This window comes from Pyricularia pennisetigena (assembly GCF_004337985.1).
Source record: "Pyricularia pennisetigena strain Br36 chromosome 4 map unlocalized Pyricularia_pennisetigena_Br36_Scf_6, whole genome shotgun sequence".
In the NCBI taxonomy this organism is placed as follows: Eukaryota; Fungi; Ascomycota; class Sordariomycetes; order Magnaporthales; family Pyriculariaceae; genus Pyricularia; species Pyricularia pennisetigena.
The window spans coordinates 1,411,606-1,431,755 of NW_021940918.1; the positions used below are offsets into that span (position 1 = coordinate 1,411,606).

The 20,150-nt window shown below is 51.8% G+C and overlaps 5 protein-coding genes across 5 annotated transcripts; 2 read left to right on the plus strand and 3 right to left on the minus strand.

The window, feature by feature from the left end:
* Positions 1 to 407: 407 nt before the first annotated feature.
* On the minus strand, positions 408 to 2,099 carry PpBr36_06022 (uncharacterized protein; the record flags this gene model as incomplete). Its single annotated transcript, XM_029893169.1, has 1 exon — positions 408 to 2,099. One exon carries the CDS (start codon positions 2,097 to 2,099, stop codon positions 408 to 410), a length of 1,692 nt encoding a protein of 563 aa, XP_029746608.1.
* A 2,100-nt stretch (positions 2,100 to 4,199) lies between these two features.
* On the minus strand, positions 4,200 to 5,183 carry PpBr36_06023 (uncharacterized protein; the record flags this gene model as incomplete). The annotated part of the gene is made up of 1 exon (XM_029893170.1): positions 4,200 to 5,183. The coding sequence occupies one exon, from the start codon at positions 5,181 to 5,183 to the stop codon at positions 4,200 to 4,202; it is 984 nt and encodes a 327-aa protein (XP_029745849.1).
* Positions 5,184 to 7,487: 2,304 nt separating this feature from the next.
* PpBr36_06024 (uncharacterized protein) lies at positions 7,488 to 13,325 on the plus strand (the record flags this gene model as incomplete). Its single annotated transcript, XM_029893171.1, has 4 exons — positions 7,488 to 7,549; positions 7,628 to 7,780; positions 7,926 to 11,250; positions 11,334 to 13,325. 4 exons carry the CDS (start codon positions 7,488 to 7,490, stop codon positions 13,323 to 13,325), a joined length of 5,532 nt encoding a protein of 1,843 aa, XP_029745418.1.
* Positions 13,326 to 14,292: 967 nt separating this feature from the next.
* On the plus strand, positions 14,293 to 17,043 carry PpBr36_06025 (uncharacterized protein; the record flags this gene model as incomplete). The annotated part of the gene is made up of 7 exons (XM_029893172.1): positions 14,293 to 14,329; positions 14,402 to 14,707; positions 15,590 to 15,868; positions 15,962 to 16,201; positions 16,335 to 16,420; positions 16,598 to 16,825; positions 16,999 to 17,043. 7 exons carry the CDS (start codon positions 14,293 to 14,295, stop codon positions 17,041 to 17,043), a joined length of 1,221 nt encoding a protein of 406 aa, XP_029745863.1.
* A 504-nt stretch (positions 17,044 to 17,547) lies between these two features.
* Positions 17,548 to 19,797, minus strand: PpBr36_06026 (uncharacterized protein; the record flags this gene model as incomplete). Its single annotated transcript, XM_029893173.1, has 4 exons — positions 17,548 to 19,334; positions 19,421 to 19,564; positions 19,660 to 19,689; positions 19,758 to 19,797. 4 exons carry the CDS (start codon positions 19,795 to 19,797, stop codon positions 17,548 to 17,550), a joined length of 2,001 nt encoding a protein of 666 aa, XP_029746624.1.
* Between the last annotated feature and the right edge of the window lie 353 nt (positions 19,798 to 20,150).

Here is a 20,150-nt window from a genome sequence, read left to right on the forward strand (position 1 = left end):
GTTTCCAATGCCTAACAGCGATTGAACTGCTTAAAGCACACTGGGCTTGCTCTGCATTCCGGTTAAAACATAATGGCACAAATATCCATGGTACGACAATAAATGCCGTCTTCAGCATCCAACCCTCGGAGGATGGAAGGGTGATCAGCTCTGGCTTGCATGTCAAGATCGCTAAACGATGGACAAGGCGCTTGTCCATTCCGAGAAGCTCCGTCATAGAATCAAGCAGTCTGGTAGGCTCCTAATTCGATTCTTACACCGTCAATAATGCACCACGCGGGTCTGGCATTGGCCATCAGCCTTGACGCTCATTGAACCACCGAGTCTCCCAAACACTTGCTGCAATAAAGTCGGAAGCTGGGGGCTATGCCAGGGAGGGGCCAAGGAGAAGGGGACTGCATCGGCACTCACCATCTGCTTGACTCCCACTCCTGGATCCAGTGGCAGCAAACTTTCAAGCGCTCGCGCACGCTTGCGGTTCCCAAAAGTCGATATTTTTCCAGATCGTTGACTGGAAGTACACTAGCGAACCACCACGGGAACTTGGCTGCGTCGTCTTCGGGACATTCGCCGTATATAGCCAATATTCGGTGTGTCAGCCACCCCGCGCTAGCTTCGCGCATCCGCGCCACGAATTCGACCCCAAATCTCAAAAGTTCCCTGGTGGGCATCACGTCAAAGTTCGGCGGCGCTTCTGGGCTTTGTCTATTGTTGGTAGGGGCAGTCGCCGCTACGCAACCACCATTTCCAGAAACAGTCGCAGGCTTGTCTCCAACTTCTTGTTGCGATGTCGTGTCGAGGTTGGTATGTAATGCTTCACGTATCTCAGCCGCCTCCAAAGCCTCTTCCTCCGCAATGCTGACATCGTTTACACGTTCGATTTTTGCCACAACGTATCCGTCTTTCATGCCATGCTGCAGGATGCGGAAACGAGAGACACCTACGGTCTCGATCAGGCTTCGGCCGTCTGGGAAGAACTCGACATTGATCACACGGAGCAAGGTCCCGATGTCTACAAAGTCTGGTTCTCCTGCTCGTCTTGCTCGTCTGTGTAGGACCATGCCGAAAGTGCGATCCTGCTCCAAAGCTCGCCGGATCATCAGCCTATACCGTGGCTCAAAAACGTGCAGAAATGTCGGCATTGTCGGGAATGACAATGTACACACAAACACCGGTATGTCAAACTCGGCAGTGCCGTGCCTGCTCTCGGCCAAGATGGCTTGCCTCCGGGATTCTAAAGCAGTCGCCCATAGGGTTGTTTCAATGCCAGCCATGAGCTTGTTCTGCGGCCATTCGCCTCGATGTATTTGACGTCGACATACTGCACACAGGTCCGAGTGGTCCAGTATGCGATGTAAACAATGTCGGCAAAACGTGTGGCCACAGTGGGTGGTTACTGCATCGTAGAAGAGAGCATAGCACACTTGGCAATCGGCCTCTGGCCTTGTCGCTTCAGAGATGCGCTCAAGAATTTGCACCTGGTCCTGTTCTTTGGCTGTAAATATTTGATAGGCGGGATCGCGGCTTGTGGTGTCTACCGGTGACGCTTTAGCGCTAGCAGCTAAGCCCCGGTCGCCCTCTTTCGGAACTTTGCGGCGATTTTCGACATCCTGGCCATCCTCACTCGATCGAGGCGTTGCTTTTGGGCTGGGCATCGGCTGGGATCCTGGGTGTTGCGCAGGTCGTCGCTGGTTCTGGAGCCACTTGGCCAGCGCCTCGTCATCATCCTTGGCAATCAACTGAGACAATTCCCCAGGTCCGAGGGCTCCTTCTATGCTGGCCACCACATTGTTGATCGCGACGTCAAGGGCGCAATCGTCAGTAGCATGCTCCTGGCTGCAGCCATCGAAGGGACAGTCGAACCCCTGCAATCGGTTCGGACCCGCGGGATATGTAATATATGCACGCGTTCGTGGACGCGGAAGGCACTTGCGACAGAGCGTCCTACCACACGGAAGAGTAACTGGGTGGTCTAGAGGTAAGGAGCAGAACGGGCATCGGACGAGCTGAACAAGACGCCGGAGGAGGCTCGCGGTATCGCTGCGGTCGACAGTCTCGGCCGCACTCGTCGACGGCAACAAGGCCGATGTCTCGCTCATCTGATTCGAACACGGGAACCCCGGCGACAGGTTCGGTTCACGCTCTCAAGTTCGCAAACGAAAGCTTGAAGGATCGCACTGCATGCGCAGATAGTTGTTGGAGTATATCATTGATCAGAGTACTGTCGAAAGCTGAGTCCCAGTCAGTGATGTGAGAGTAGTAACATGAGGAAATAATAGTATAAAAAAACCCAAATAAAAAATAAGTATATAGCTATGGGATCACTGTGTACTTTGATACCCGCGAAGCAGTCTTGTGGGCTGACTGACCAGTCGAGACACGGCTGCAGCGAGCGACTCGAGGATTAATCAGTCAGTCAGTGAGGAGTCAGGATCGTTCATGCCGGGGTCAGGGGTGGTGGAGAGTTCATGTACAGGTGGTATACAGCGTTTCGCCGTTTTCTTGCTAATAGCCGAGCTGGAAGATGGCATGCACAGAAGGAGCGTGCAAAGAGAATCAGATTTACAGAGTGGCCGCCAGGGATGAAATGGAATTACCATTGGAAAAGCACTCTGGGATGAAAACCGCAAATGTCCATCATCATGGCGGTTTCTCTAGTGAGCGGATGTGCATCATCCATCCAATCTTTTTGTTGGAGTCAAGATAATCCATTCAGACCTTATTAGCATGATGCGCGATACCTCGAAAAGACGGAGACGTCATCGAAAAACCGGAAACGGGCGCAAAAAAAAAAAAAAAGGAGACCAGGCGAAAAGTACAATGGTCACTGCACGCACCCACCTCGTTGGTTCTGTGCTGTGTCAGCTGGAAAGTGGAGTGAGACTGAATCAAGTAGCGTCAGCAGGGCGGATAAAATATTTCTTTAGGTATCTACTTTGTAGGTGTACTATGTACAATCACGGTCCACCCCCGATCGAAGACTGTTGGACACATTCATTACTACTGTATTGCTACTGTATTGCTACTGTACATATACTATTATAGAACACGGTGCAATATTGCTGGGAGTGCAGCCAAGTTCACCGAGAAGCAAGATATTTCAGGTAATTACCTGGCTTTATCTACTTACCGCGGGCTGGACAGCGGTAATTATCTACCAATTAAGGTATTAGGGACAGAAGCACTGGCCAGCCAAGCTTACCTCGAAGGAAAAAGAAATAGTCAGTTTCACTGAGCTTGCTTCCTGCATAGAACATTACGTTTCATCACAACAAGAATTAATTATTATTATTATTACTATTATTATTTCTAATAAAAAAAATTTTTTAAAAAAAAAGAGCGCCAGACCCTCACCTCAGAGACGTTGGTTTGTTCTACTACATGGTAGGTCTAGACCAAGTACCATCGGCCTACTGGACCAAATTGGACCACATTGGACCAAAAAAGGGTGTTGTGGTGGATGGGACACGCATTCATTTGGTCGGGCGGCAGGCTATAGTGGGCTGGCATAAATGTAGCGGTCATCACTGCGAGCAGGCGATCGTGTAACCATCGCGCATGATGGCCCGCTCACACCTAATTAATACGTGATGAAGCGGTTTTTGGTAATGGAATTATTGAAGTAAACAGGCCTGTGGAATTTACCCAAGTGCTGTTTCCAATTCCATGATTCGATCGGGTTACTGTACAGCAGTCATCTCGTTCCAAAATGGATGTTCTGGAACCGGGTAGTAGTACTTCGTAAGTGGTTAGCGGATATACTCTCTCTCGTACCCATCGCGAATATAAAAACCGGGTCCGCTATAGAGTTACAGTATGATTGACGATTCCACAACCCCGCGAAACCTTCCGGCTGGCAGACTTCACGCCTTTTGAAAATGCCAGGCATCTTCCTTGTCCCGCCCTCCAGCTTCCATTAGTGGGCGTACATGAAACCTGTACGCAGATGGAGGACGACACTTGCCACATAGGTTGAGGTGCACTGCGGCGTATCTGTGGCTCGCGAGTCATGAAAGCCCAAATCTTGCGTATTCAAAGCCGCTACTTGGCTATTGGGCATGCGCGCGAGATACTTCCAGGATCACGACCCCATTTCGGGCGACGGCATCCCCGAACCGTTCACAAAGCTAGGTGCTTAGCAAACGCTATACTCACTCGACGATCGGAATATTTATGTACCTTCCAAGGAGCCGCTAGCATCATCGGCGGCGATGCGAATGTCCACTGTGACGATCCTCGTACCTTTCGCGATCGCGCTCCTGCTTGTAGCTCTCAGAGCCGCGATGGCTACGCTTGTCTCGCCGTTCCCTCTCCTCGCGCTTGTAGTCATTGAGTCGTTTGGGGCGTGATCTCGAGCTTCCTTTCTGATCCCAGGCTCCCAAATCTTCTTGCCCCTTGAGATCCTTTGCCCCAAGTCCCATTTGGTTTGGGCGACGTTTGACATCCTTCGTCTTTGGGCCCCGGGGCTTACCGTCCCAGCCCATGCCACGCAAGAGTGCTGCGCCAAACTCCTCCACAGGCATCTCTTCGTAGTCTTCCAGGGTGGACACGTCCGGGGCGTTGCGAAAGTTTTGCTTGAACGCTTCCTCCTCCTTGGCACCCGCAGAATCCGCACGTGCTATAACTAAATTCCTCTTCTTCTTGTCTTCCCGCTCATCGAGCAATGCTTCCATGGCCTCTTCATCCGCAGTTTTTTCTGCTTTTGCCTCATCGGCGCCCTTTTCTGCATCGGACTGATCTGCTGGTGCTTCTCCCGACTGGACGCTCGCATTCTCGGTGGCTTTGGTTCCCTTTTCCTTTAAGGTGAGACCCCATTTTAGCGGCTTGTCCTGATCCGCCGGCTCGGTTTCCTTGTCCACTTGTTGTCTTGTTGATGTTGTAGTTGTTCGTGCTCTCTTTTCCGACTTCCAGTCGCGATTTGCTTGCCTCGGTATCGTAAGGGGCTTTTTTGAGGAGCCTGTATCCTGTCCGCGGCCATCAGCGCCCGCCCCGATTGTGGTGATAGTCTCGGCCCTGCCTGTCGGGCGTCCTTCCCCATCGCTCTCTGAATCAGATCCATTGTCGCCGAGAAGATGCGGTCGTGCGCGCTTGCCAAGGGCAGACGCGGGTGCAGGCCTTGAGGGCGCTTTGGATGCGCCGAATGTAATGGCGATGCGTGAGTTTGCAGAGTCTTTGTCGGACATGCTTGGAGAAAGCAGGTATTAGAAATTTCGTAGTATATCTTTCGAGCTGCAGATGCAATTGGTGATGAATTGCGCTTCTAAATGCAGATATGTCGCCTGTGTATATGTCTGCCCGAAGAGATCCAAATCTAGCGCTGGTGTTGGGTTTCATGCGATGCCTGTTTGAAGTGGATCCGTCAGGTGGCTGCTTGTCGTGGACGTACTGCAATCCGGAACTGACAGTCAGAGTAACTCGATTCGGCCCTTAAGGTACCCACGTTTTTCTAATAGGCCAAGTATTGTTGCCGGAATTACTAGACACTACAAATACTGGTATAGAGGTAGCACCAAAAAGGTCGATTTTAACTCTTTGATTACTTTTATCCCCGAGCCCACACCGTTGGTCCAAATTGCTCAAACATGTTTTTGTCTTTGCTTCATAGTACATGGCAAACAAGGTGCTTTCCTGCCGCATGACGAATATAATATCAAACCCACAAAAAAAAAAAAGAAAAGAAAACACGCCTTTCTTCCATCGCTGTGCAATAAGTGGCTCCCGAGCTTCAAGCGAAACTACGAATGTCCTAGTCTACCTACATTCCGTACCGACCTATCCGATACACTGGAATATACGTTTGATGAGCATAGTTTCAGAGATGCTATGGTTTTTTATTTTTATTTTTTTATATTTTTTATATAATCTTATACGATATAATCAAAGCCCGGTATTTTAAGCCATAATATTTACCAGTTTCGACTTAATATTAGATTCATGGTGTTTGACATGTATCAAGATCAGTCATTGACAAGTCATTGGCAGCTTACAGGAGCGAAGTACATAGCATAAGAAAAGGCAGTTTGAATTGTTGAAAACTTTGGACTGCAGGATGAATGCGGCATCTATGTACTTCATGCCCATACCGGTACCAAGTATGTGGGCCTTACCATCTCATGCCTCAAAGTGGGACTGCAATCAATTTTTGCGTCGAAGTATCTACAGTCTGAATTGCTATGAAAATCTAGCCGTTTGACCAGCTGGAGTACCTGGCGGAGTACCTGTTTTGGTAGCGTAGATAGAGAACAAAGCAGATGGGCACCAAAGTCCCACCTGTGGCGTGGGAAGCACTCTGGGGACTGCTCGGATGTCGTAAAATCTACCAAGATCATACCAAGCATACCTAGCAAAAAAAGTTTGTCGAGGCTGGTCGAGTGCCGGGGTGATGAGAATTGAGCGGACCAAACAAACAGTGGCTTTCATAACCGTTCATCACAAAAGAAATGTCGGACCCTTTACTCCATCACATTCATTTGCAGCGGCCCATTGCGAAATCGATAGCAGATAACGTCCGTGTCCTGCTTGCTTGTCGCCCATTTTGTTCCATCTTCGTTGAAAGGGAGGACTACGGTAGACCCTGGTACCTAGTATGTCTGTACTTGATCAATGCGTTCGCGTCTTGTTACGGTTTCTGTCCTTGATTAGGCCAAGTACAGTACGATACACCCGTTCATTGGAAGTAAAGCCCTGATCAGGAATTCGCTGCCCAATGGAAGGAATCGACAGGGGGCTAGGATGAATGTGAAGGAAAATGGGCACGAGAGTGGCTGCTTGTCGGATTTGCATACCAACTGCACACATGCACAAAATTGGGTGAACCGTGCCTAGCATACAGTATTATTATCTGGGCTGAAAAAGCTGACCCTGGCTTGATGGGATCCCAGATGCATGGGATACAAATGTATGAAGATGGATAAGCTATCTGGGTCTAGGATTTAGATAGAAGTCAAATCGCGAATTGAATCTGCGTTGACAGGCACGCGTCAGTCGGAATTCTCGGTGGATACGGTACATTTGTGCTTGCGGACATTGCAGTAAGTTATCACTAGGAAAAAGAGCCGTATGCAGGCCTTAACTCCCTAAACCAGTTCTAATGCTTATCCTTTCAGGCGCGTCCAAATACCTTGCAACAGCCCCACCATCTACTTTGCGACGCTGTCCACTAACGTCTTCCGCTGATCCGCACGCAAACCAGGTTAGCGTTGTGCTGATTCATGGGTCGCGTCAACTCCAGTGTCTCTGATAGTACCGCCTGCCACCTTCCGCCCCAGCTAGGCCGTAATTGAGCGGGTATCATTGATTCATCATCAGCAGGTGAAAATTTGGTGGTTATCGGAGACACCCAAACGACGGCAATCGAAATCAATTGAAAAATAGCACAACGCGATCGCTTTCATCATCGCTGACCACAGCGACTGTATCCTATCATCTAGGACTACTCGGCGCAGCATTCGTTTTGATAAAAAACGGATGCCGCCGTCGCCGATGATATGAACGAGGTCCGGTCTGCCGACCGCGCAGCCTTCTTGCAAACAAAGCGGGAAGAATGCAGGTTAGAAATATCCTCATGCGAAAGCGCTCGTTCTTCTCGTCATTTTGAATCGCTCGGCTTGGTGCTAACATCAAACAGTGCAATTGTAGCTTCGCGGAAGCGCAAGCTTCGCGAGTTGTTCGTTGTCGCGACCGAGCAGGATGGATTTCCTAATCGCCGACCCAGCCCAGCGACCAACGCGTCCTCAGGCGCGCCGGCCGACCAGTTCCTCCTCAACCACGACATAATCCGGTGCGTTTAAGCCCTCCAATATTGTTTCACAAGCTTTCACTGGGCTTGCAGAGCTTTTGGGGTCTTTTTTTTTTTTTCTTCTTTTCTTTGTTCTTTCATTAGTTACTATTATCCTGGTGCTCACATGGACCTCTTTTTGTAACAGGGGCAACAAATTCAACGACCAGACGATACCCAACAATTTTAACCTGAATTCAGACCAGCTACAACGATTCTTGAAGCTTTCTTCCTCCTTGACATCTCACTCTGCCAGCCCTTCGAAGGCTACAGCCATACCTGCAACTACTTCCGTCGCAACTCCGAACCGAAACCCGAAGACTACGTTGCCCTCTGTTGGCAGTCCACGAGCCATTGATCCCTCTACCAAAAACGTTGCACCCTCTCCAGTGGCACAGGCCTCGGCCACCGAAGTCGAGAAGGAGTCTAACCAGCCGCAATCATGCAAAGAGCCCAATGCTACGAGAGATGCAACCTCGACGCCCACATCCGCCTCGGCGATTACAACGGCTAGCTCTGGCAAGCCGTCCAGTAATGCTGCTACTGTCGACCATTCATCGCTAAGGCCAAGTTCTGGAGGACCCGCGGAGGATCGTTCAGTGCAGACGGCTACAGACCTGCCAAAAGTGCAGGTGTCGAAGTCTGAGTCTCAACCCGAAACTGTGGCTCAAGCCGACACGCCGAAAATCGGGGCGCCTCTCAATAGGATGCCCGATACAGATGCTGGAGATGTGGAAATGCCTGACGCGGGGCAGGGAGAATTGGTGCATCGTCGGGCAGATCTTTGTGTTCGCCCCCCACAGGCAGATGTCTCTCGCTTCCCGGAAGCACTTTCGTCCCCTGGTAGCACCACTCAGACTGCTGCAACCCCTGTGCCCCACGATGCATCTACGGATACGAGCCCAGAGCATGAGGGCGTGCAGTACACCGAAAACGAGACAGAGAAGCAGGAACCACAACAAGTTCCGCAACCTGCCTCCGATAGGAAAGACGGCAGCGATGGGTTGCCGATAGGCGCAGCGTCGCCGAAAGCATCGGCGCGCTCTGAAAGCCCAAGTGCTGGGGCGGACGCTCTGTCTACGGTGCATGGTGTGGAGGCACAATTGCTGCAGGAGTCCGCAGCCGCAGCCGAATCGGCTTCAGGTCGTGCCTCTCAAACAAAACCACAAGTTCTTTCAAAAGACCCTGTGTCCGATGACAAGTCGCGGTCTCCAGCCAATTCAACTTCAAGCTCAGCAGATGCATCGTTGCCGCAGAAACAGCTGCATTCCTTGTCCGAGATATCTGCAACTCCTTCCAAAACTCAAAAAATCGCGGATATATCTACCGATGGGCAGGGCCCTGGTCCAGCCCCAGCTCCGTCTGCGGCTGTTCCTCCCCAGCAGGAAACCAAGCAGCAGCCAACTGAACAGCAACCAATGGGAACCAGCATCCCAGGTGCTGCGGCTCTGCGTAGTCAGGAGTCCTCTGGGTCGCCCCTGGAAAAAAGCATGGCGGAGCCTGCGAGGCCTGATACAGCCCAGCCGGATAGCGTTGATATTCTCATTTCTGATCCTAACGCTGATGCGCAAGGGGTTCAGCCAGAGAATCTGGTCGTCCACAGTGCACTTCAGTCCCAGAACCTCCCCGAGAAGCCAACCAAGCCCAGGATCCCAGTTGCTATATTTGGAGAGAAGAAGTCAAAATTCCCAACAGTACGGCGACCGCTGAAAGAGGGCGAAGAGAACAAATCCAGCGACATATTCACCGAGGATTACTTTACAACCTTATTTGTCCAGGGGTTCACTCAAAATGCCAAGTGGATGAAACCTATTGACAGTCTGCTCAATTCTGCACACAAGACGCTCTCGACATCTGATGCTCATTTGTCTATAATGGAGCAGCAGGCGTGCCGGGTGCTGCGACGGGTGTATCATTTGCAACAGCAGGATAAGTGGTCTTTGAGGCAGCCTAGGAGGTATCCAGAACCCCGGAGGCCTGTATCGCATTGGGATCAAGTATTGGAGGAAATGAAATGGATGCGGACAGACTTCAGACAAGAAAGGAAGTGGAAGAGGTCAGCAGCTCGCGTTCTCGCTTTTGCATGCGCAGATTGGGTCGCCGCGGACGATGTCAAGAGGAAACTGATGCAGGTACCGGCTATCATCCCCAAGGCTGCGGTAATTCGGCCAGTTCCCAGCGATGATACGGGGCAAACGGAAGACATGGACATGCCGGACCAGCAAGAAGATGAGGGCTCAGCTACGAAACAGAATACTGCCTCCGGTGTGGATACGGACATGCTCAATGAGCATTCGGACGAGACTGGCAATGTCAAAATACCTGCAATGGACGACGACGATCAGATTCCGGCCACACATGTTGTTCCAGCTGAGATATTTGCCTTGCCTGATACCTCGCTCACTTTCAGCTTTAGCAACTCTTCGGCATTTACCAAACTCCTTGACGAACTTCCAATGTACGGAGGCCCGCTCCAGATACCCGACAATGCCGACCTCTTAAAATCGGATCAGGATCCGGATGCACATTGGAAGCTTGCGGCCGTACCCTTGACCAAATACGTCGAGAGGCCAATGGTTCCCGTGCTCAAAGGACCTCCGACGAGGCGTAGTCGGTACCAGTTTGCAGAGGAGAGCGACAGTGATGCCGAAGACGAGTACAACATCGTATATCGGAATAATCGCGACGACACTGCCGAAGCTCTCAATGGTCAGGCATTAGAGCGAGAGCTCAAGGATGTCGCGCTGTTTGACCCTGAGATGCAGGGTCTAAGGGATAGGCTGCATGCGGGCCATCAGTTCCGTCCGCCTACAGAGCACCCTATGCCCCTGCAATCTTTCTACGAGTCGCGCACCGCATCACAATGGACATATGCAGAGGATGATCAGCTCAAGAGGTTAGTACGGGAGTACTCCTACAATTGGTCACTTATATCCAGCAGGATGGCGATGCCATCCCTGTTCTCGTCTGGAGCGGAACGAAGGACGCCGTGGGAATGCTTCGAACGCTGGGTACATCTGGAAGGCCTACCGAATGATATGGCCAAGACACAGTATTTCAAGACGTACCAGTACCGGATCGATCAGGCACAGGCTGTCATTGCGGCCAAGAACCAGATTGCACAGGCTCAAGCCGGGCCAGGGGCTGTGACTCCCGTGCCACGCAAGCGCCTGACGACAACCATTAGGGTGGAGAGGAGGCGAGCGCAGAAACACCTGACTTTGCTGGATGCTATGCGGAAGTTAGCCAAGAAACGCGAAGCCACGGCGCATAAGACGGCTTCAGTGCAGGCAATGCGCAAACAAAACGAGTCTCAACAACAGCAGCAGCAGCAAAACTCGCAAGCACAACAGCCGCGTGGGCCAAACAAGACTCCTCGAGATTACAGCTTGATGCGATACGAAAGAGACCAGCAGATCAATGAACGCATGGCTCAGTTTGCGCAGAAGCAGCAACAGGAAGCGCAACGAAAGGTATGTCGGGCTTTTTTCTTTTTTTTTTTTTTATTACAACGTGGTACGAAGGGAGTGACTGACATGTCTTTTTACCGTTACAGCATCAGGCTGCACTCGCAGCAAGGTCTCAGGCCGCCGCCACAGGCAATCCACAGGCTGCAGCTGCTGCCGCGGCGGCTGCCGCGGTTGCTGCCGCAGCTTCAGCCTCCACAGGCAGCGTGGGCGCTACCGGCATCGGAAGTGCCGGCGGTATTACGCCGACAGGTGGTGCACTGCCTCCTCAGATGGCTGCTCACATGGCACAGCAACTTGCAGCAGCACAGGCCGCGGGCGCCGGGGCAAACCCGATGGCCGGGGCAATTCGTGCTCCCCACACTGGAAACATGGCAAACCAGCTCGGCATACCCGGCCATGCACGTGCTAGGATCGCGATGCAGGCCCCGCAAAATCCAATGGCAGGACTCCAGCAAGCGGCTGGGAATCTTGTTCCTCCGATGCAAATGAACGGCATGGCCCAGCTGCCATTGCAGGCACAGCAGCATAGAATGGGCATGGCGTCGTCGAGCCCAACTGAGATGAATATGCTCATGCAGGCCCAGAGAATACAAAATCAACAGAGGTCTGTTCAGATGCAGCAACAGCAGCAACATCACCAGCACCATCAACACCCTCCTCAGCAGGCGGCCCAGTCACAGTCGCCTCAGCAACACCAACCGCAGCAGCAGCACCAGCAGCAGCAGCAGCAGCAACAACAACAACCACAACAGCAACAACCACCACAACAACAACGTCACCTCCAACACCCGCAACAGCAACCTCAGCAACACCATCAACAGCAACCAAACATGGTGCATCAGCCGCAGCAGCAGCAATTCCAGTCGCAGCAGCACCAACAACAACAACCACAGCAACCACAGCAACAGCAGCAACAGCAGCTACAGAGCACTCAGCAGCTCCAAAACCAAGCGGGGATGCAGAATTCGCCGTCAGGCATGCGCACCACCCTTAATGGAGTTCACAATGCCAATCAACAAAACTATCTTGCTAATGGGCAAGCTGCGTTGGCATTCAGCCCGCAAAACGGAGGCGCCATGAGCCCGCCCCTAAACCAGCAGGCTGCAAACTCTCCCCGAGGCCACGGCATACCGCAACAGCAGGCATCTTCGGCTGCACTAGCTCACGTGGAGGCACAAATCCGCGCACAAGCGCCACAGATGCCACCAGACCAGGTGCGGAAGTTGGCGGCGGTCACTTTGGAAAAACGTTTGGTACAGCAGAGGAACAACGCGATGAGCGCGGCTGCCGGCTCATCTCCGAAGCCCGGTATGGTGGGAGCTGGGGCCGGCGGCACACCGCATCAGTATGCGCAGCTCTTGTTGGCGCAGCAACACCAGGCTGCACAGGCCGCCCAGGCACAGGCTGCCGCTGCCGCAGCGCAGGCGCAAGCCCAGGCCCAGGCCCAGGCCCAGCGGGCAGGTAGTCAGAATGGCACGGTGCAGAACGGGCAAAGTGGTCAAATTCAGAGTCAAAATTCAGGTCAGAGTCACAGCAAGGCTCAGGGTCACGGCCAGACTCAGGGTCAGGTACAAGGTCAGGTAAAGGCTCAGCCTCAGCCTCAGGCCCAGTCTCAGGCTCAGGCTCAGGCTCAGGCTCAGGCTCAGGCTCAGGCTCAGGCTCAGGCTCAGGCTCAGGCTCAGGCTCAGGCTCAGGCTCAGGCGCAAGCGCAGGCTCCAAAACACAGCCAGGGTCAAGCTCAATCTCAAGCTCATACTCAAGCTCAAGCTCAAAACCAAGGCCAACCTCAAGCCCAAGGTCAAGCCCAAGGCCAGGTTCAGGCCCACGCCCCGGCTCACGCGCAGCCCCAGGGCCAGAACAAGCAGGCCCCAACTCCGAAGCCAACCCCAACCCCAACCACCATTCCGGCCCCTGCCACAGCCGCGGCCACGACCACGATCACCACCACGACTGCGGCCATGGCTGTGGCGACGCCAACGCCAGCGCCGACGCCGACGGCCCAAAGCCAGTCTCAAATGAATGCGCCTCAGCATCAGCGACAGGTCAGCAGTGGAAGTGCACAGGCTGCTAGCAGCTGATGATCTGGAAAAGTTTGAGAGCGTATTTGCGGGCACAATACTTGAAACATAGAACATGCTTTTTAATGTACATATAGTTAGTTCCTTTTATTCTCAGCGAAGGCGTTCGTCGAGGGTTTGGGATGAGATTCAGCATATGGAGGCTGTTTATTGTAGGCTATCCCTCGAGATATCAGGAGAACAGTGACGTGTAGTTGAGCAGTTGGCGGACATGAGTCGTACAACTTAAAATAGACACTCGACATGAGAAAGCCATGTCGAGATATGAATAAAAAGAAGTGAATACAAGACTACTCAACGAATTTGTTTTTGACAGAAACAGTTGGACTGTAGTGTAGCTGTCTGAGCAACCACTTATGGAGGAGATTCGGTTGTTTGTGCGGCATGTACTGGTTGAGGGGTGCACGTGACATTACTCCACCCTGGCTTGGGCTTTTAGCGTTCCAATGCTTTGGGAAATGATGTCTCGCACTGTGAATCCTGGCGACACTTGCCAAAAGTGTGGTTTGCAACCTTCGCAAAGGGCAACCGATTTACGATACTTCTTTCTGATTATATTTGCTTACCTACACCATGCTATGCGTCAATGGATCAATGGATGACTGAATGACTGAGTGTGTGAGCACAGCCTCTTGTCGTTAGTTTTTAGCGACGTCCTTTTCTTTTTTTTTTTTTTTTTTCCTTCAATTCAACTAACGCATAATCAGAGGGAACCCAGTGTCAACATAACATAACAGTCTTGTGTCCATACTACCTGAGGTATTTGCGTACTTGACTTGCCTAGGCAAATCAATATTCACGGCGCAGTCATAGAAAGGAGGCAGATGCTGCAGATTGCTGTCGTCTACAACCTTAGAGGGGATCTTGAAGCAGATATACTCCCTACCTGAACCGGAGATTGTATTTGTTTGTTACCCTCTTTTTGTTCAGTCCGCCTGGGAAGCCCAGGTCCCGGTCGTCATTCATCATGGTCGTCTACTCGTTTTATATTTTTGACAGGCACAGTATGATCCCTCTCTCTCTCTCTCTTTTTTTATATTTTTTTTTTCGTGTTGCTCACGCCATCTACAAAACAGCCGAATGCATCTACACCAAGCAATGGCTTCCTCCACCGCCGAGTGCCGCGGACACGGGGAAGCCTGGGCGCGACAGCCGCAAGGACGACGCCAAGCTCATCTTTGGCACCGTCTTTTCGCTGCGCAACATGGTGCGTAAGCTCGGCGGGGACGACGACGCCTTCATCGCGTACCGGACCGCCCAGTACAAGCTGCATTTTTACGAGACGCCGACGAATCTGCGCTTCGTGCTGCTCACCGACACGGCGAGCATGAGCATGCGGAACGTGCTGCACCAGATTTATATCAACCTCTGGGTCGAATATGGTGCGTATTCGCCCCCCACCTGGAAACGCTCATTTGCACTACCTCCGAGTATCTCCGGTTGCTAATCTTGCTGCCTTGGTGTCAAAAAGTTGTGAAAAATCCCCTGGCGCCGGTTGAGCACAAGGGTGGAGAGGGTGTAAAGAATGAGCTTTTTGAGCTGGGGTTAGATCAGTTCATCAGAGGCTTGATGTGAAGCCGACGAACCACTTTCAGATGCTGCTCTCTGGAGTAGTATATAGGGCCTAGAATAGTTTTATGTGGTCATCACATTCTGTCCAGGAACAATCCCGCCCTGCAGCACATAGGCATTCTCCTACCTCCATCTCAGTCTTCCTTCTCTCTCTCTCTCTCTCTCTCTCTCTCTCTCTCTCTCTCTCTCTCTCTCTCTCTCTCTCTCCCCACCGGCAGGTTAGCACAAGAATCGTATGCCCCCTCTTAACATCCTCGTGCCATCGCTTCTTGCCCTTCCCCTCGCGTATTGTCCACCTTCTTGTCCTATTTCAATCGTCACACTGCTTCAAAATTTAGCCAGCGAGCTAATGAGAACGACAGACTGGCATTTTCTCTCAACTTTCCCTTTAAACACCTACCCGCTGCATCTGACTTTTGACATCACTTATCAGTACTGATGTACCATTGATAACCCGCTGAGTCTTTTCTTACACCAGAATCTCGTGGGCTGACTTCACTTTGATTCACACAATCCTCAGTTTCTCTTGCAGCACTTTGCTACAGTCCATATTCTTACAGATAGTTGCCCGACACATCTCTCCAGATTTATACAATTTCTCAAAATCTCTTCAGCAGCGTTTCCTTGGAATCCTGCTTTCTACAGCCCTCTTTTGTCGCTACAGCCTTCAAGCCTAAGCCTCACACTATAAGCATACGCACATCGAGAGAGTTTTGACGAGTCGCAGAGCTTCCTCACCATGTCAAAGCCACCCGGGACCAAAAAGATGGAGTCGTGGGAGAAGCCCGTCTTCCGTGATTGCAGGATTGCCATAGCGGGTCAGCTAGACGAAAACTGGACTGAGCCGCAAATTGAGCGGTGGATAAAGTACCGACATGGCGAGCTGGTTGACAAGGTAGACGACACAGTGACCCATCTGGTGTGCTCCAAGGAGGAGTTTGACAAGGGAGGAACAGGCATATTTGGTCGAGGTAATCACACAGCCATTCTCTCGCCCATCGTCATATAGATATCGCAGACTTATGATGGCTTGATCTGACGTTTTGGTGGACGGGTAAACACAGTCGCGGACGCCTACCGAATCATGAAGGCTAAGAACAAGGGCAAGAGGGGCACCAAGAACCTACACAAGATCTTCATCGTCAAGTCAGACTGGCTTGAATTCAGCTGCCTCAAGGCAAAGAAGCTGAGGGAACTGGACTATGAGTGGGATCGACCCGAGAATAAAGAGAGCCAAAAGACAGCTCAGGAAAAGAGGCTTGCCAAGGGCAAACAGTTGGAGGAGGATGGTTTCGTCAACACGGGTAAGGCAACCATTTCACACCCGTATTATATAGACTAAAATCCCTCACCATATGTAAAAAAAAAAAAAGGTGACGTGTTCACTCACTAACACGGCAACCGCTCGATGACTGTTGTGATTTTGGCGGACCACAGAACTCAACCATGTCTACACAGACAGCACAAACTTCAAATACGAGGTGACTCTTGAGGGCAAGGACTCGAGCTGCTACACTCTTTATGTAAGTCGTCCCCCGAAAAAAAAAAAAAAAAAAAAAAACAAATCACGCCCCCGCCCTCCGTTTATTTCGTCCTACACCATTGTTTATGTATCTATTTCTGCAGGCAAGCTTTTATTGCATACCAGACTGACTAAAAGACGTTTTTAACTCAAAACTAACAAAACCCCCCAAAACCAGCTTTTCGAGTCCAACGCCACTCCTCGCCTATATCATTTCGTGGCAAGGTTCACCAAGAAGAAACGAGCTCCGCCAAACTACCACAAACCCTCTACCACCCAGGGCCTGTTCGCTCGCGAGTTTGATCTGTTCAGGGCCTTTTTCCGCTGTAAGACGGGCGTCGAGTGGGAGGACCGCCTGCGTGGCTACCTCGTCCCGCAAGACGCCGAGTTCACATATACGACGCCCGTAAGTTTTTTTGTCATGCTATGTTACGTTTTATTCTTGGTTCTTTCTCATGTTCCCCTGCCCTCTTCATTGACCGGCTAGTCTGAGCCTTTTCTTGAACACTCAAAATTAATAACAAAAACAAAACAAATGGGTCCTGACTAACAGCCGGTCCTGGCGGGTTGTCACAACAGGCCGGAAATGCACCCAAGGGTTCGATGGAGGAGTATCCGCAGTGAGATGGATGACTTTGGCTTAATGAGAAGCATATAGTACAGGATCGTGCTGCTGCTGTGTGACGGCTTCCTTCCCCCCGCCCCTTTTATTCCTATTTTTAAACAATCGCTATAATATTCCTCGATCGAAGGCCTTTGGGAAGTTATTCTCTAATGGATGGCATTGTGGTGGGTTCAGCGTCAGCCTGGGTTTCCCTTGTTCGGAAGTTTTTAGTTCGGTGTTGCTCATTTCATACTATTCAAGAAGACAGAAATAATCGTCATATCATCTATTACTGTTCGTGTCCTCCTACAAGTCGAGACCCGCATCTGTTCGACTTTTATGAATAAATGAGACACATCCACCGTGCTGTCCCTCTCCTGTACACGTAGTCAAGGGCTTTCTAACGCCGTCGCCCTGCTACCGATGGATAGCCACCAAGTCTGCGAGTGTCCCATACTGATCGTTCATGCCATGCGTTTGAATCTCTATAAAATATTTACCCGAAATTACACGAAAGAAAGCTTTTAACTCGATCCGCCAGCGCCACCACCGTTCCCCCGGCCGGCGCCGCCATCGAGCAGTAGCTTCGGTTTAATGTAGTCCTCGTCCAGCTGCCTGAACAGCGCCGTTGGGTCCTCGGTGCTGAACAGCTGACGGATGGCGGCCGTGGCCGACAAGCCACCCGTCTCTGTGTTCGACCTTGTCCTACTCCCCTCCGCTGGCAAACCAGCTGCGTCCTCGTCGCCCGTATGCGGCATGGGGCTGGATCGTCTCCTAGGGGCCGGTGGCGGTAGGTCCGATGTGTCAATGTCGCTCCCAATGTCATCCGAGTCGGTCGAACCGCCCGGATTCCCAAGGAGGTCCAGTCTTTCCGCGTCCTCGCGAATCGACCCTGTGCGGCTGAGACTGCCAGGTCGAGCCGCACTCAAGGGAGATCTATGTCCTGAGCTCCAGCCGCTCGTGTCTCTTCCACCAGCGCCGCCATTGCTGTCACGTCTCCTGCTCGGACGTGTATCTAGGGGCACAACACCATTGCGCCCGGCCGGGCTGTAACCGATTCCGTTACCGGGTCGCTTGTAGTATCCTCCAACTGCCTCAATGTCAAATTCATCGTCCGAGTCAATCTCATCCGTCACTCCCGTGCGAATCTCGAGTATCTCAAGAACGTTGACTGTAGTACCGCCAAAGATGATGACGGTGAGAACCACCACGACCAGGACGGTGGCCTTGAAGGCACGGTGGTCCTTAGCTGTCAACAATGCGGCCAGGGCGACACCAACCGCTCCACGCAACCCAGCCCAGAACAGCATACCCTGGTACTTGTATGGCAGTTCCTCGGGGACGTTCTTGATGCCGCGCCTTTCTGCACGGTACCTGTGAAACCAGTTGATGCCCCATGAGAGTGGGAAAACGGCGACCCAGCGAGCGGCGCACACCGCCATGACAGTGACAATAATCAGCAGGGGCTGGAACTGGAGGTCCTTGTCGGTAAAGAGGGAAACACCGAGGTAAATGAAGATGAAGTTCTCCGACAGTTGTGCGAGTACCTGGAACATGTACTTGGTCGTAAGCTGAGTTCTTCGGGACATGTTGAAGTATGCATAGTGTTTGAGCGTGATTCCGCAGAACAGGAGTGAGACGATTCCAGACATGTGGATGGCCTGGGAAAAGTAGTAGGTGGCGTAAGCAATGAGCACGATCAAGCAGCTCTCCAGCTTGGGAAACCTCCTAAGGTACGTGTACTTGAGCATGAGCGCGGTGAGGATGCCGAGAAGTGCCCCGATAAACAAGCTGCCGAAGAAATCCCTCAAGAAGATCCAGAAACCCCAAAAGAAGGTAGAGATTCCAGCAGCACTGCCTTTGGTCAAGCCCCTGGCCGACTTTTGCGCCGACTCGAAGATGACAATGGCCACAGCGTCATTGAGAATGGCCTCTCCGAAGATGATGGTATACAACTTCGGGTCCACTTTGTACGAGTTAAAGATGGCTATAATGGTGACGGGATCGGTGGCCGACAAAGTTGCGCCAACGGATATGGCATCGATCCAGTTCATGGTGAGCCCCTCGAGGGGTACGCGCGTGTAAAGCCATAGTATAACACCAATGACTACTGCAGAGAGGAACGTTCCAGCAAAGGCGAATGTGAGAATTGTTCCTATGTGACGGAAGAAGTTGGCCTGATGTAGTTCGTAGCCGGATGAGAGGATGATGGGCGGAAGGAGAAGGTTGAAAAAGATTTGGTAGTCGAAGCTGACGAGGTCCTGGAGCCCATCGACGGCAAACACACGCAATCCAAGGCCGACTGCCATTCCTAAAATTGGGGAAAAAAAAGGAAACCGGTGTCAGTGAGACGCATAGCGGTCGGAGAAGGAGAGGTTGTTACAAGGGTCAGCAAACCGGCAAAAATGGAGACGACAGTTTCATGTACTGCTGTCACCTTCTTCAGCGAGAGAAAGTAACTTGCAAAGAAGGCAGCGATCAGCAGCACGATGAGGATAAAAAGCGCCCATGATGAGTATGTTTCTTTTTTGGAGGTGTCCTCTATAGGCGAGAGTTGTCAGTCAGGCAGTAATTCCAGGTCTGATGAGGTTGTAGACGACAGTATAGATAGGTTATGGCAGTGTGCAGTATCATACCTCCAGGCTCGGGTTCCTCGGCAGCGCGCCCTAGATCCATCCGGTCAGTAAAAAAGTCTGGCCTTGGGAGTGTTTTGCGGGATGGCGGCCTAGCATACTGGTAAGCTCCAGGAGGTTGCCGGCGATGTCGAAGGTCATGGCTGCGGCCGACGAGGGAGGGGACGGCTACGTCGGCTTCGCAGCGTGTGAGTACGCTACCGTCCTGGCGAGATAATAGGTACCATGCGCTTTGAATGTGGTTGGGGCTGTCGAGCGAAATGCGCCGCTAAGTGGTGGATGGTTTGTAGTTGTTGTGGTCGTGGTTGATGGGTGGGATAAATCACAGGTTGCTCCGAACATGTCACATCCAAAGAGGGCTGGCGGACTTTGAATGGAAGTGCGCTTCGACGCGGCGAGTCGCAACAGCGCCAAGCATTAAGATTCCAGTTTCGTTTTTAGCGCAGCTTAGTGGATCATCCAAGTTCGGGGCCTTTGAAAAGCGGGAACAACCC